The sequence below is a fragment of the Hippocampus zosterae genome, chromosome 14, assembly GCF_025434085.1.
Source record: "Hippocampus zosterae strain Florida chromosome 14, ASM2543408v3, whole genome shotgun sequence".
In the NCBI taxonomy this organism is placed as follows: Eukaryota; Metazoa; Chordata; class Actinopteri; order Syngnathiformes; family Syngnathidae; genus Hippocampus; species Hippocampus zosterae.
This window is the reverse complement of record NC_067464.1, coordinates 4,547,522-4,563,347: the sequence shown is the minus strand read 5'-3', so window position 1 is coordinate 4,563,347 and position 15,826 is coordinate 4,547,522. Positions and strand designations below refer to the sequence as shown.

Below are 15,826 nucleotides of genomic sequence, written 5' to 3'. Positions count from 1 at the left end.
GTATCATGGTTCATTGCAGATTTTTTTTTGGGGGGGTGGACCGTATCTCGTTCTCTATTGTGGAAATCTGCAGTTGAATGTGATTGTTGATAGTCATAGAGAATGTCAGACCAATTTGAATTTTTTTCTTTTTTTACACCGATGCTGATTCTGATATTTGGTGGTGTTAAATTCTGTTACCCGATTAATTGGCAATTTCATTGAGAATTCATAATGAAAAATATGACTCTTTTTTTTTATCCCTGAACGCTTGCAACAATAAATAAAGAAAATTAATTATAAGCAGGGTGGCCCGGTAGTCCAGTGGTTAGCACGTCGGCTTCACAGTGCAGAGGTACCGGGTTCGATTCCAGCTCCGGCCTCCCTGTGTGGAGTTTGCATGTTCTCCCCGGGCCTGCGTGGGTTTTCTCCGGGTGCTCTGGTTTCCTCCCACATTCCAAAAACATGCGAGGCAAGCTGATTGAACACTCTAAATTGTCCCTAGGTGTGAGTGTGAGTGTGGATGGTTGTTCGTTTCTGTAATTATAAGCATTTGATTAACTGTAAAACAGAGAGGAAAAATATCGGATGCGTTTTGCCAATAGCTTGTAGGCAAGCACTTGAATGTGTTACAAACTAAAATCAGCCAATATTTTTTTTTAAGAGATCTAATATAGGCAGATTAATTTGGTGGACAGATGCCACAAAATGGCTGAAAAGCACTTTCTTTGATGACAAGGCTGTGGCCTTACTAAAAGAAGCTCCTGTCCTCACGTCAATGTAGTTCCCCAAACAGAAAATTGTTCAAAAGCAATATTTTTATATTAAACAGAGTTTTGGCCTGAGCAGAAAAGTTTTTCAGTGAATAATAAAAAAAAAATGAATAGGGGCCTGTACAAAAATTAGAATATGCTCATTTGCAAATCTGTAAATTCACCTTACTTGACTATTTCTTCCCGATCTGAAGAGGTGGACGCCAAAAACCAGAAAAAGTCAATTTGCTATCATACACTAATCCCCTTTAAAAAGCCACTTTTCACTAACTTGAAAGTTGTTCCCTATACAAGTTTTTGTTTCGTTGTTCTCCAAGTATGATCTTTGAATACATCGGAAACATTTTTACAACATATTTATCAAGTCTGCTTAATCCCCACAAATCAATAACAGCAGCCTCAGCAGCCAGCCAACAGTAAGCAGTGCTTATGCGCAGCATTTAAAATACAGCACCACCTTAATCATGAACAACACACGATAATTCAATTCCCCCGGTGGCGGCCAGCCGATGGGTTTTTAATCCCTCGCGTCTGCGTGAGAGAGAATTAAATGTAAAAGCCGACACGCCCAATGAAAACATATGTCCTCTGGCAGAAACAAGTTCAAAGGTTACTTTGTCACAAGAAAAATAACAAGGCGGGAGGGAAAAGTACACTACGGCTACACAAACATGGAGGAATGTTCTGGGCAACGTTACACATACGAAACAAGGGGGAGGGGCCCACCCTGAGGGGATGAGTTTGCGATGAACTTTAGAGTGCACAGTTCAAATGCTTTAGAAAAAAAATGGGTGAAAAAGTCAAAAACAGTTCAAATGCACTTCAACTTGGATTACAAACAAAAAAACAAAAAAACTGTTCTTTTATGAATAAAAAAAAAACAGGATAGAACATGTGGAAAGAATTACATCAAAGTGAAAACACATTCCTGGAATGACGCTTTGTAAAGGCATAATAATGATTGACGGCAAAGTTTGGTGAAGGAAAATTTGGTAAAGTCAAATATAATGATTGATGGCAAAGTTTGGTGAGGGAAAATTTGGGATTTTTCATGAGTTAGTTTTTATTTCATTTTTTAATTTTAGTTCAGCTTTTATACGGTTGTTTTTGAAATGACATTTTTTATTATTAGTTTTTAGAACAACCCCAAGCGACCCTAGTGAGGATCAAGCGGTACGGAAGATGAATGAATGAGTTTTTAGAACAAATTTTATTCGGGTTGCCCTGATCCAATCGACATGATTGGAAATTGGGGCCGATCAAGTGATTATTCAACTCGATCAGTGTCGGCTGAAAGAGACTTAATTTTTAAAAGAAAGATGTATGGATGGATAGATCGATAGACAGGTACACCCTGAACTGGTTTCCAGCCAATCACATGGCTTTCAACCATGTGATTGAAAGCCATCACAGCCAATCACATGGTTGAAAGCCATGTGATTGGCTGTGATTCATTTTTTGAATGTGATTCACTTTTTGAATAGGATATTAAATAAATAAACGTTTTCATAATATTCTAATTAAAGTTGCATCTCAAGGCATCCGCTATACTGTTTAAAGAAGGCAGCAAATGAGTCGGCTGCGGATGGCATCGGCGGTTGCAGCCAAGCGCTTCCTTTTTGCTTCAATTGCTTCAAGACATGATTAATCAATTGCATGCCATCAAATTAATCTACTAATTGATTTTCATGCTTATCCTTCATTTAAAATGCTGCTTGTCAGAAAGGAAGACAGATAGCGTGTGTAAATATAGCACCAACAGGCAGAAGTTACTGTGAACCCCAAAGCAGCGGCAAACCCGATGAGAAACATCATTATGCAAAGGCAATAATAAACTGCTACTGATGAAACACTAACTGCCATTTCTCTATAGTGGAGCCACAGGGCGAGGCACCCAGCGACATCTGTCTTCTTTAAGCAACGTGCCTCATTATGGTGCGATGCATGGTAGTGAACAAAGCACAAACACACAAAACAACTCCCACACACTTAATATTCCGAGCCACTTCTTCGGCATCCTCCCGACACAGCGAGAAGGAAAGTTCCGGGTGATGCCCAGGGGTGAAGCACAAAGTCATAATCGTGAGTCTGCTTAACAGTGAGTGTGACAGGCAGATGCTGTTTCACTGTAAATAAAGCACGGGAACAACAAGGCTCGAGATGTTATAATCTGGGGGTTTCAAAAGTGTGGTATGAGTACCACTGTAGAAATCACTAAATTAAATGCAAAGAAATGTTTGCAAAGTGCGATTGGATTTGTAATTACTCACATGGCCTTAAGCAGAAAAGTGGTGCTCATGGGCACCATGTTGAAGACCCCTGATTTAAAGCTTCTTTCAGACTTAATACAATCATACACTACACACTGTGACATTTTTGCTATAGAGACAGAAAATAATATGAAAACGCTCTGGAGAAATCAATTAATTCAAGATAGTTGCACTGAGCGAGTGGCAGTGCAAGATGGCCGCCTTTGGCTTCACCGTGCTAAAATGAAAAGAACACAGCTTGGGGTCTTTGGCAATTGTGGACTATTGCTCCTACTGTTTTCTTAACTTTCTTCAGGGAGGCTATGGAGACCTACCTACCTATTTTTATTGAACATCACACCCACAAGACCCTTTGCTCGGTACAGAGCGGCAGTATGAGGCTTGGACAGCGGCCGAAGGACGTTATTAGCCCATCATGCATTGCGCAAGAAAAAAAAATGGCGGCCAACAGTATATATAAATATATATATATTATTTTTTAACTTACAATAAATTAGTATATATTTCTAATAACATTTTTTGTCGTTGCGATCAGTGGTTGATTTTTTTTCCAAGCCGTTTGTCGTTACGGTTCCATTTAAGTGTCTTTCCAGATTGTCTACGTCAAGGGGGCCGGCTACCTGTGAGCCAATGAAATGAGAGAGAGAGAGAGAGAGAGAGAGAGAGAGAGAGAGAGAGAGAGAGAGAGAGACGGTGGGGTGGGGATAGAGAGGTTGAAAAAGCAAAGGGAGTCCTCGCTTCATCCGGGTACCACAGCTCCATGGTGATGCGGAGAGCCTGATGCGTTGGACAGCCAAGCGAAGTAAAGTAAACCTGGGGAGGGTCGCTTGCCTGTGGGAGTAGGAGGTGGCTGGAGGGGTGGGCTTCGCTTCCCCCCCCTTCCTGCTGGAGTTTACAATGCGTCTTTCACACGCACCACGCCGCGAACGATGAGACAAGTTCGCCGACGGGGTGCAAGCTGCTCTTGATTCCCCTGGGAACAGAGTCTCGGCGACGGCGGTACTGGTAACCGTGGCGGGCATGAAGAAGCCGAGCGCCCCGCTCACCGGGAAATGGTAGCGTATTGCGGGCACCGCATCTGGGCAGGAACATGGTGGAGAGGAGCAGCAAATTCTTGTTGATCGTGGTCGGATCCGTATGTTTTATGCTGATTCTCTATCAGTACGTGGCGCCCGGGGTCATCAATTTCGGTTCGCCGCACGGCTACTTCGCCGAGGAGGACGAGGGGGACATCTTCCCCACGCCGGACCCCCACTACGTCAAGAAGTACTTCTTCCCAGTGCGCGACCTGGAGCGGACCGTCGACTTCCAAATCAAGGGGGAGGACGTGATCGTGTTCTTACACATCCAGAAGACAGGCGGGACTACGTTCGGCCGTCACCTAGTGCAGAATGTCCGCCTGGAGGTGCCGTGCGACTGCCGGCCGGGCCAGAAGAAGTGTACCTGCTACCGACCCAACCGCAAGGAGACCTGGCTCTTCTCGCGCTTCTCCACCGGCTGGAGCTGCGGCTTGCACGCCGACTGGACCGAGCTTACTAACTGCGTGCCGGGCGTTCTCAACAAGAAGGAGAGCAAGCAAAAGAATCTAAGGTAAACAACAAAAAGCGGCATTTACCGCGATTGCTTTCAGTGCAACTTTGGAACCTGATGGGCCTTATGTTGATCATTTACCCATACAGACCTGGACCAATCAACTATATTCAGTACGTTTTTGGGGCTTGTTTTCCCTGAAGCCCAAAACAACATTGTTGGACTGGTACAGAGTCCAAATGCGTGCTGAGATTCAAATCAAGTGTTATGACTGGGTGTGGTGGCATCATTAAAAAAAAAAAGAGTGGTGAAAATATGGTGATTGAACTACTGTAGTTGTATTCCAATTGTATTTTTTTCTGAAGTTGCAACAAAAACAAACAAAAAAAAGCTGCAATTCAAATTAAACGAAGCCACTGTCGGGAGCATCATTCCGCTTTTCACTGCAAAATTCTATATTGGATTGCTGCAAAACGTTTGCATATGTATTCAATCTTGTATTCAAATCAAATCAAGCATCTGTAAGAGGTGGCTGCTGTAGCATCTTTTTTTACAAGGTGATTCAAGCGGTTGAATTGAAATGATACCAAACAAAGTTGCATTGTTTGTGCTGTTTGCCATCTTTATCTTGGAGCATATTTGACGAAACAAACTGCACGCGACCACTACAAAAGCTCCAAGTATGTGTTTTTTTTTTGCTAGTGTTGTTACACATACTTGCATGTTCATAAACGACATGTGCCGTAGTCGTTTCCCACATAAGGAAATTCTGTTATATGGAAATCAAATCAAATGAGACAAATGCTATGACAAAATACAAGAGGAGTGAGAATATATTGCTTTTGTTTGATAAAGGACCCCCTTGAGAAGCAAACTATGATTGGCATTTTAACAGCTCGGGGTGGGGGCTCTCACATATGTACTCCCCTCCTCCCCCCCGAGCTGCCAATGAGATAGTCGCTCGCCTCCCGTACTGTTAATAAATAATCCCGACGTATTCCAGACATATTGACAGTCGTATCAACTTCCATGTCAGCGCACTCCCGCGTGTGCTGAAAAGGATTTTCCTGTTGAGCGAAGCTTTCTTTCGTGTCACGCTCTGTAATTTATTTGATTGTGTGCGATAGGACAAAGCCCGTGAGAGTGTCCTGTCTGTTTACCTCGCAGACAAACTAAAACAGCCCGCCTGCTGCACTTCCCAGGGCCTTCCCCCCAAAAAAGTAGGGCCTGGGCGAGGCAGACAGGGGTGCAACAGGGAGGGATGGGGGTTGGAGGGGGGGGGGGGGGTTGTTGCCCCCGCAGGGGTTTGGCTCTGCTCTAAGCCAAGTGATTATTACTGCTGGGACACACAACACGCACACACTAATGCTGGTATTCGCTGCTGGCGTCAGTCTTTTCCCACCCCCCTCACCCCCATGCCGGTTGGAGGTGATAACACGTCCGAAATGAGATTATCAGCGTGGATGCAGAGTAATTGGGATTTCGTCATTTTATGTATTCTTTTTTTTTTTTTTGTGGAGGATATTACGTTAACGATCGATTTATAACAATGGAAGTTCCGGAAGCCATACGGAAGGCCGCAGTAGCGCAAACTTGATACTACAGATTAACTGTGTCCACGCCGCTATTTACTCTCATTGTATCCAAAATGGCGACATGTAAGTGACTCTATTGGCATGAGTTTTACTGGAATCGCGAGCGATTTCATTCGTTTACAATTACGTCCTGTAGATCGTGGCATCCAAACGAAGAAGAACAGTCATGACCGTGGAAGAGAGAGTGTGCTTGTTGCTCGACGGACAGTCGAGTAAATAAACGAAAACATTTTTTTTTTGTTGCTAGTGTTGTTACGCATGTATACTTGCATGTTCATAAAGGACATGTGCCGTAGTCGCTTCTCACATAAGGAAATTCTGTGATATGGAAAGATTGAAATACTTATTTGTAAACCAACAGATGGACTGAATGAGCATTTTCCATCTCTTGTGGTCAAACTCTGCAAGTCAGATTGTTTGATATCTCTCAAAGATCGTGAGGCCTTTGGAGTTCCTCTAGGTCAGGGGTCACCAAACTTTTTGAGAGTGAGAGCTACTTCATGTGTCCTGATTGTGTGAAGGGCTACTAAATTGATACACGTCTAAATTAACATTTGTACAAATTACATTTAATAATATTAGAACATTAGCTAGCTAGATGTATACTGTAGCTAGCTAGTTAGATAGCTAAATAGGTAGCTATAGAATCTATAATACTGCCCATGTTTGCATTTTTAAATCATAATTTCTACGAGCAAATCACAATCCTAGCAGTGGCGGGCTACTGGTGTGGTCCTCACGGGCTACCTGGTGCTCGCGGGCACCACGTTGGAGACCCCTGCTCTAGGTGTTGTATATTAATAAACATGACAAAAGCTACAGCCGGACCATATCCAATTGAATCATGAGTCCACTCAAATCATTACATTTTAAAATGATTACATCCTTGAATTGTATTGTACCCCGCTATCGAGAATTCTATCAGATCGTCATTTGTGGAAAGATGCTACTGAGAAGCTATGCTAACTGCAAAGCTAACGTGAAATGTAAACTAACGAAACACCTAAAAAGTGCTACGGTGCACTTTTAACAGAACTTTGGCAGAACCATTTAACAGCGCTGATTAATCACGTATGTGCGACAAATTAATCGGTACATTCGGAATTGTCTCGAGATAAAATTTCACAACCGATACATAGCTAGCACACGTGTCCGAAAACCAGAACCCGCCGACGTCACCCACGGTGAGAAACCAACAAGGTCAAAAGTGTATTAGTATATTAACGATTTATCATTTCAGCTATGTGGTCCTCGCACGAAAGTGCCGAGTTAGAATTTGTGGTTTTGTGAATCATTTAATCAACGGTCTGTAAATAACGTCTGTTTTGTAATCAATTCAGCTTTGCTAGGGAACTATATCATCCATTCAGAAATACTGTAATACTTAAATTAGATTGCTATGTACTGTATACCGTTAGTGTGAAAGGATACAGTTAATACCGTGATATGAATTTTAGGCCATCTCGCCTAACCCTAGTTACAATGTAAAATAATCAGGATACATTTCGTATACCCCGCCTAACACGGGGATGTAAGCTCTACACTTGGTCCTAATGGCACGAGCACTCGCAGCTTTCGCTTCCTGTTTTCTTTGCTTCCCCCCTACCCTTCCGAGTTGGTTTTTTTGCTGCATTTGACATTTCACCCCGGATGAATTGTCAAAATGAGTCAAAATTGATCAGAAGTCACATGCTATAGTGTTTTGAAACATTGCATTGAAATTTAGCCCAGCTTCCCCCTAAAACGGTACACATTCTCAAATTTGGGGTTGGGACCATCGGGGTCGGTTATTGAGTCGATTTTAAAATGCTGCAAGCTACTTTTATTATAGATTGTTAAGGAGGCACACAATTTCTTGGCGAGCCGGCTTGCTTTCCCCCCCCCCCCCCCCTCATGGTTCTTTTAGATTTATGACCATTCTTAGTTTATCATCGTGTAATGGAAGCACAGTAGCTTAACTTCCCTTGGCCGTTGTCATGTTGCTGCAAAAAAAAAAAAGATTAATGATGCCGAGGGCAACATGTCTCGACATTCGGGGAAATTAACAATCAGTTAGGGCGGCCCGGTAGTCCAGTGGTTAGCACGTCGCCTTCACAGTGCAGAGGTACCGGGTTCGATTCCAGCTCCAGCCTCCCTGTGTGGAGTTTGCATGTTCTCCCCGGGCCTGCGTGGGTTTTCTCCGGGTGCTCCGGTTTCCTCCCACATTCCAAAAATATGCATGGCAGGCTGATTGAACACTCTGAATTGTCCCTAGGTGTGAGTGTGAGCGCGGATGGTTGTTCGTCTCTGTGTGCCCTGCGATTGGCTGGCAACCGATTCAGGGTGTCCCCCGCCTACTGCCCGGAGACGGCTGGGATGGGCTCCAGCACCCCCCGCGACCCTAGTGAGGATCAAGCGGTACGGAAGATGAACATGATGAACATGAACAATCAGTTAATATAATGTCTCGATGTCTCGATAATCAATGTCATTTACTGACAGTTGTGTTAGGTCCTTGCGCGTTTCCTCGACCAGGTTTCCTTCCACCTTGTCATCAATACTGAATTACTGTCTTCACCGTGTTCCACGTCTGTAAAGTCTTGCATGGTTAAAATCATGGCAGTTTCATCAAGGTGTGTTATCATATCCACTCACATATGGCCATGAAAAGCCATCCTATCTGGTTGTAATTTGTCCTGCTTCTGTCGGGTCTTATTACCCTTTGTTGTCAAATCTGGATCCGGATCAAAGTCCTAATTCCTTTGGAACTTTTAAGATTGTCGATCAAAGCTTTTTTTGCAGGTGAGCTAGCCGCAGCCTGAGTGCCCGTGTTGTCCACATGTGCGTCAGTGCAGGCATGTGTGTTTGCACTCTTGCTGAGACATTCGTCTCCGGGCTGGTCACACCAGTGTGGTAGAAGCTTGAGAGAAAGTGCGACAAAGATCAAGCTTGTTTACAGGGGTATCTCGGCGGTGTCAGCATAGCTCTCGGGTCAGCTGTGTGTATATTCATCGTGGCGTACGTTAAGCAGCTGCGAAAACTCCTCAGGCAGATGTGCGTGATGTTTTTTTATTTTTTATTTTTTTAAAGCTTTACCTGCTCGCGTGAAATGTTTGTGAGATGCCAGAGGTTGCAATGGTCCTCACACACTATACTTTAGGAGAAGTACAGATTCTCCACTGCACTGATTTGACACCTTAAAAGTAAAAAAAGACTCAATTAAGTACCGTATTTTCCGCACTACAAGACACGCTTAAAACCATTCATTTTCTCAAAAGCCGACAGTGTGCCTTATAATCCGAGGCGCCTTAAATATGGATCAAATGGCGTTTTAAATGTTATGTAAAGCGCTTTGTTACAGCTGCTATAAAAATAAATCTGTATTGTATTCTATTTAGCGTAGCTCCAACTAGTGGATGCATAATGCAAACACAGTCACTATTGTGGCTTCTATTCTGTGCGCCCTATGTATGAAAACCGTTTTAAAATCGTCCGTTCATTGAAGCCTTACACGCCGAAGCGCCTTATAGTGCGGAAAATATGGTACAAAAGTAAAAATGATTTGGTCATGTTTATTCATTCATCTGTTGTGCTAACTTGGCGCAACCCCCCCCAAAATGTTCAACTTTTTTTGAAGTGCAAGCTAGCACTGGCTCAGGTGTTTGTGCTATGAAACCATGTTCACGTAGCTTTGCCCATGTTGTGAACTGGCTTACAAAAAAATGATAAATAAGCTTATGGTAACAACTGAAAAAATACACTTTACCAATATGTGTCTTTTAAGATTAGACGCATCATGTTTGGAACAGACTACAACAAACAAAGCCATGAACGAGGAAGATTGTTTGGTGTGTCATTGTTGTTAATGCTAGCGCTATGCTAGCTGCTAATGCTATTTTCTTTCCTAATAAATCCCAAAGATTTTAATCAATCAAAATCTCAAACACCGTGTATTTTACGTCTCTTTATTTGTCTTTTTTTAAGTCGTGTTTTTATTTTATTAATTTTATTTTTTGACCCCAAAAAAAGGACTAAAAACTACAAATAAATGTGTTTGAATGTAAGCAGTAAAGTATTTGAACTTAGTTATATCCCACCACTGGGAGCTGCCTTGTTAACTGACAGAACGATCCAGAAGAAGCCGCAGTTCCTTTTTTTTTTTTTTTGCCAACACCGCGTTCTCATTCGGCTGTCAGTGTCGATTTTACACAAAATCTTTCAGACGTTGCAGAAATAACATGGATGGGAGCCATCTCCGTTATTCGAATGGGGGCGCGCTAAAGAGGCCAACTTCAATGTTTACCAAAAAAAGTCCTCTAGGAAAAAAAAAAAGGAATGATCAATGTTGGGCAAGGTGAGGCTGACAGTATTTTGTGTTTTTGTGAGATGGAATTACTGACATTTGGAATGTAGGACTATTTATTATTAGGACTTGAGCACCAGGCAGTGTAAAAGACATCTTGGAATTGCTATTGTTATTTCTCAGATGGATTAATTGGCTTTTTGGCTGCCTCAACAAAAGAAAAAAAAAGAATTACCAGCAAGTGTATCCCTGGCGAAACAGCAAATTTTGAACTCTAGAATTAGCCCCCAGACACCAAAGTTGACTTTCTTTTATTGGAGAATTAACTGATGATCGTTTGCGATTTCATTTTAAATGTCATCTAGACAAAGGTAAGCAACAACTATTGATGTTGCGCTCTCCTGAAACGAAAAAAAAAAAAATTGAAGCCGTTATGTATTTATCAAATATTTGTTTTATTTCCGCTTTACACAAAAGCTGAGCAGATTTGCATTTACAACCCCTGTCAAAAATTATGGAACCACCAGATGAGATCTGCTTGTTAGTCGGTAGTGAAACAGTTGTGTTCACATCTTGGAAAGCTGTTGCACCAAGTGGACTTACAGTACATGAATCATACTTCCAAAGTTGTCATTTTGAAAGAACTTTAGTTTTGTGTCTGTTTTTTTTCCCTTTATACATGCAATGGAATAAAAATCATCTGAGAATGGAGATTGCATAATTTTTACCAGAGGTTGTAGTACCCTTGCTCTACCAAACGTAACTTGAACTGAGACGTTTTGGCATAGGCTACTTTTGCACCCCGATCTGCGACCATGAATTTCGACTTGTTAAACACGACGCGGTAATGGCCCTCAGAGGCTCACCAGTTGCCCTCAGAATGACAGCAGAAGACGGGCGTCGTGACATTTGCAAGATTGTCCGAAGCCGCCATCGATCCGCTGCGTGTTCAAGTTGTTACACTCACGACCTTTAAGGGTTTTATTATGTATTGATTTCTCGCAACGCGTCTCTGATTCTCTCTCTTTCTCACTCTGGCTCTTTCTGTGTGCACGTGCGCTGCCCAAGAATGATTCTCTGAAAGGAAACTTGGATGAGAGTTCTTCGCATTCAGCATTGTCTGGCGACAAGTGTGTCAAGCGATTAGGCGGAGATGAACGGGGAGGCAGGTCGCCTCTTTGATCGCCGGCTGATGTGCAGATTAGTGGCGGTATTATGGAACACGACCACGCGTATGAGCTCTCGGGATCGACGGTGTGCGTCGTGCATGAGGCACGGGCCATTACCAGATTCTGACAGTATGGTAACGGTGACCAAAAAATATTCTGGCTTCACTGTATTTCAAGTACAGTTCCAAAATGTATCATTTTGAAATCTGTACAACTTTTTTTCCATTGAATGCGCGCCAGAGGTACCCGTACATTCGTAATAGTGATAGACCAGCCGGGCCGATATTCGGCGTTTTGAGAAATGTCGTCCGAGGCTTTTTGTTAAAAACTGAGATTAATTTCAAGCAGCGTTAATCTGAGGTAGCTATTTTCAGGTACATTTCTAAGAGATGCTGGTGAAACTGGCAACATTTGTTTGAAACGAAAACAAAGTTTTCAGTTGTTTTGAAAGTTCGGACAACTTCATTTACTGTAGAAAACTAGAGGGAGCTAATTACTTTCAATTAGCCCGGTAGTCCAGTGGTTAGCACGTCGGCTTCACAGTGCAGAGGTACCGGGTTCGATTCCAGCTCCGGCCTCCCTGTGTGGAGTTCCCCCCGGGTCTGCGTGGGTTTTCTCCGGGTGCTCCGGTTTCCTCCCACATTCCAAAAACATTTGTGGCAGGCTGATTGAACACTCTAAATTGTCCCGAGGTGTGAGTGTGAGTGCGAATGGTTGTTCGTCTCTGTGTGCCCTGCGATTGGCTGGCAACCGATTCAGGGTGTCCCCCGCCTACTGCCCGAAGACAGCTGGGATAGGCTCCAGCACCCCCCGCGACCCTAGTGAGGATCAAGTGGCTCGGAAGATGAATGAATGAATGAATGAATTAGTTTTTTTAAAATGAGCTGATGATGCTGGGCGTTCCCTAAAATTGAAAAAAATTAAACCCACAAAAAACATTTTGCGGATCTGGAAAGTTGTTCATTAAACATGAGTCAGAGCTTTACCAATCAATTTAAACAAAATATTTACTGTAATAATAATAATAATAATACATTTTATTTATAAGCGCCTTTCAAGACACCCAAGGACACTTTACAATAACAAAAAAACACAAAACAATACAGTACTTATTTTTTGGATCCGTCGTTCATCAATCGTCAAATTACGACATTACAACCGATCACCGATTTGGTATAAAATGCAAAATATCTGCCGATCCTATCGAGCCAATCTGATCTATGTGAAATCAAGTCGATATCCGATGTTGGTATTCTTTTATTTGCTGATGCAGCTGCCAACGGCGAATATCATCTGTCCTGTGCTTCTCACGCCTGTCTGTTTAATCCCAAGCCTTGTCGACGTAAAGATAGGACGGGGCTAATTTTACTCCTTTCCAATCACTGCCTCCTCCTCCTCCTCTTCATCTTCACCCCCCAATGCTTTCTGCTTCCCGCCTAAGCGTTCTTTCCCGCTGCCTTCGTCCCTCCATGGTGGTGTCACTCCCTAATCAAACAGCAGGCCTGCTTTCTGCTCGGGGGGCTTTATGGCCGGGTGGGGGCTCTTTTTTTTTTTTCTTCTTCTTCACTGCTCTATCTCCTTCTTTCACATTTGTCCCTCTCCATCTCACCCCCCTACCCCCCATCCCGCCCCTATCATCCGTTTCCCTCCTCTTCCTCCCGAGCGTGGCTAGCGCATTAGAGGAAATGTCTTTTTCATGGAAGATTTGCCGCAATTTCCAAAATGGCTGCGTTGCCTAATGGACAACCAACCCGGTTCTAATGAACGATTACATTTGCGAGTGTACGGCGTGGGAGGAGGACGGAAGAAGAGACTGAGGAGAATGAGGAAGAGGAAGGCTGTCAGGGAATGATTGAACATAAAAGCCGGAGGGGTGAAAATGTTTAGTTTCATTGGCGGGGAGGGGGCTAGTCAATTAGCACGCTTGTCAAGCAGTGGGCATTACTCTTCTTTCAATGGGTCTGTTTTGGATTCTCAGCACAAATCGCTGCACTATCCCGGTGTGTGTGTGTGTGTGTGTGTGTCTGTCTCCTTGCATGGTTCCATCAGCATGGCGACATATCCCAGAATGCAGATGAACTTGGGGGAAGGGAGCCGTGGCCGATTGGCACGTTGTGCATGAGTGAGAATGTGTATCTCACAGTGCGCGTGCACGCTCGCGTGTATTTTGGCGGGTCGGTGTTAATCCAATCAGATTAGCCACGTATAAGCGCTGCTGGGCCAGCCGCTTTCAAAGCCGGTTTACGTCCACTCATCCCGCGAGTGCGCTGCGTATCAAGCCAACCAACCGACCCAGAACGTTCCCCGTAGACGGTCAGGCAGTCAATCCCTTGCGAGTTTTACCGCGACCAGGTTAGGATTGCCTGGTTTCACCACCGTAACCTGCTTTTTTTTTTTTTTAAGCCATTTCAGGGTGATAACGGCCTTTAATCCCGGTCTCATGGCATCACATTCCGGAGTAATTCCCGTTTCCCATTATAGAAATTCCCACTAATCGGTCAGGGCCAATGCTGGGACTAATCAATGGAGGCTTAGCCGGCTAGAAGAGCCTAGGCAGGTTAAAATCTGTGTGGGGGGGCGGGAGAATAATCAGTACTGTGTTGACTTTAAGAATTATGTTATCCAAAACCCACCAAAGGTTTATAATTGTCACGTTCTGCCCGAGGCGATGAACAGATCGCCTCGTACAGAACAAAATAAATGGGTGGATTCCCAGTAAAGCAGACACGGAAAGATCTTGTCAGAAAAACAAAAGAGTCTTTAATGACTAACAGAAAGAGCCCGACAGGGAAACGGTAACAAAAAGCGCTGGTCAAATAAGGACCAGAAAATAAGGAAACAACCGAAAACGCTCGCTGAAAAAACAAAGTGCGAGGAAGTACTGTTTAGGTAATATATAAGTGTGCAATTTAGAGACTAACGCGAATAACAAGAGTGATGGCCGCAAGGCAAGAAGGCAACGAGTAATCTACAATCGAGGGAATAGCACGATAGAACAATGGCACGGCGTGGAATTCTCCGGCAGTGAGTGGACTGCCGGAGCCTCTTAATAAAGGTAGATAATCAGCCCAAAATTACGGACAGGTGTGCAGTTGGCGGGGGGAAAAGCCCGCCACCTGCTGGCGGGCACGGGACTTGACAATAATGGCTTATACAAGCCACAAGATGGTGACAAAGCACTTTTTGTTTGCATTCGATTACGCGATGGCCTCACGCTGATGTTCTAACATTGAAGCTTTCTCGGTACTAAAATGCCAAATCCAAATTTGTTGGCATGTCTTTCAGCTGAGCACAAAAACAGTGAATGGGCACGTTTTTACAGTGAATAAACGAAGATGGGTTGAGAAAAATCAATAGACAATTTCAAGGCTTTGATGAAAATAACATCCACGCCGATGAAAAGTACCCGGAGAAAACCCACACGATGCCGGTGTCCAATTGAGCCATATAATGCCGCCAGGAAGAATTGCTGTCGTGTGGACGTAGCGCAGCTTTCCACAGCTCGTCTTTAGGCAACATAGTTGAGACTGAATTATGCTCCACTTTGCCACAATTTCATCAAGAAATAGTTATTCAACACTCAATTCCAAACAGTGTACCGTTGCTAAGGCCCTGCTAAGTGAATAGACCATCTTTCCCCGGGGGGGGGCAACTTGGTATGCAACAGTAATCCTCATACATCCTCAAATATTCTCAAAGATGCTGTCAAGTGAATTCTGTGCTTTATTTCTCAATACATTCCACAAGATTGAAGATCATTCCTGAAATCGGAGAACTACAGTATGTTTTGGTGATTCGGCTTCAAACTATTTTTCACCTTCAATTTTCTTGATCTGAAATAAAATTCTTGACTCTGGGACCCTTTCCCACTATATTTGAAGTTGAACTGCCCAGATAAAGTGGTTGGGTGATCGGTATCAGTCCTACCTCCCCCCTCGATATAACTTGTACAACTACAGCGGGCAGTTAGCTAGCTAGCTAGCAATCAGCTAGCGAGCTATGCCACCACCCCAAAAATGTATTTTCCCAGAAGATGCCACAATTGACATAGCGTGAACTGTATTTTGTGTCATTCCGTCTACCGCAACATGTTGGAACATAAAATGTGGGATATCTAACAAGCTGAAAGTATGCACTCAAATGTCTATTACGCAGTGTGAGCCTCAGGCTGAATGAGATGTGCCGCCGTGTTTACTGGACTTTTAACTTTCTATTACACGTCGGTGAC

The 15,826-nt window shown here is 43.5% G+C and overlaps 1 protein-coding gene and 1 long non-coding RNA gene across 3 annotated transcripts in view; one reads left to right on the top strand and one right to left on the bottom strand.

Moving 5' to 3' along the window:
- Nucleotides 1-15,826, bottom strand: part of LOC127614841 (uncharacterized) — a 146,336-nt gene that overhangs the window by 62,598 nt on the left and 67,912 nt on the right. The window lies entirely within an intron of this gene.
- Nucleotides 3,693-15,826, top strand: part of LOC127614832 (heparan-sulfate 6-O-sulfotransferase 1-A-like) — a 70,546-nt gene continuing 58,412 nt past the window's right edge. Inside the window, exon 1 of one of the 2 annotated variants that reach the window (XM_052086255.1) lies at nucleotides 3,693-4,612. In XM_052086255.1, the coding sequence (XP_051942215.1) occupies nucleotides 4,113-4,612 (500 nt within the window). In that variant the 5' untranslated portion in view covers nucleotides 3,693-4,112. The remainder of the gene's footprint in view (nucleotides 4,613-15,826) is intronic. The other variant, XM_052086256.1, reaches the window with a different exon arrangement.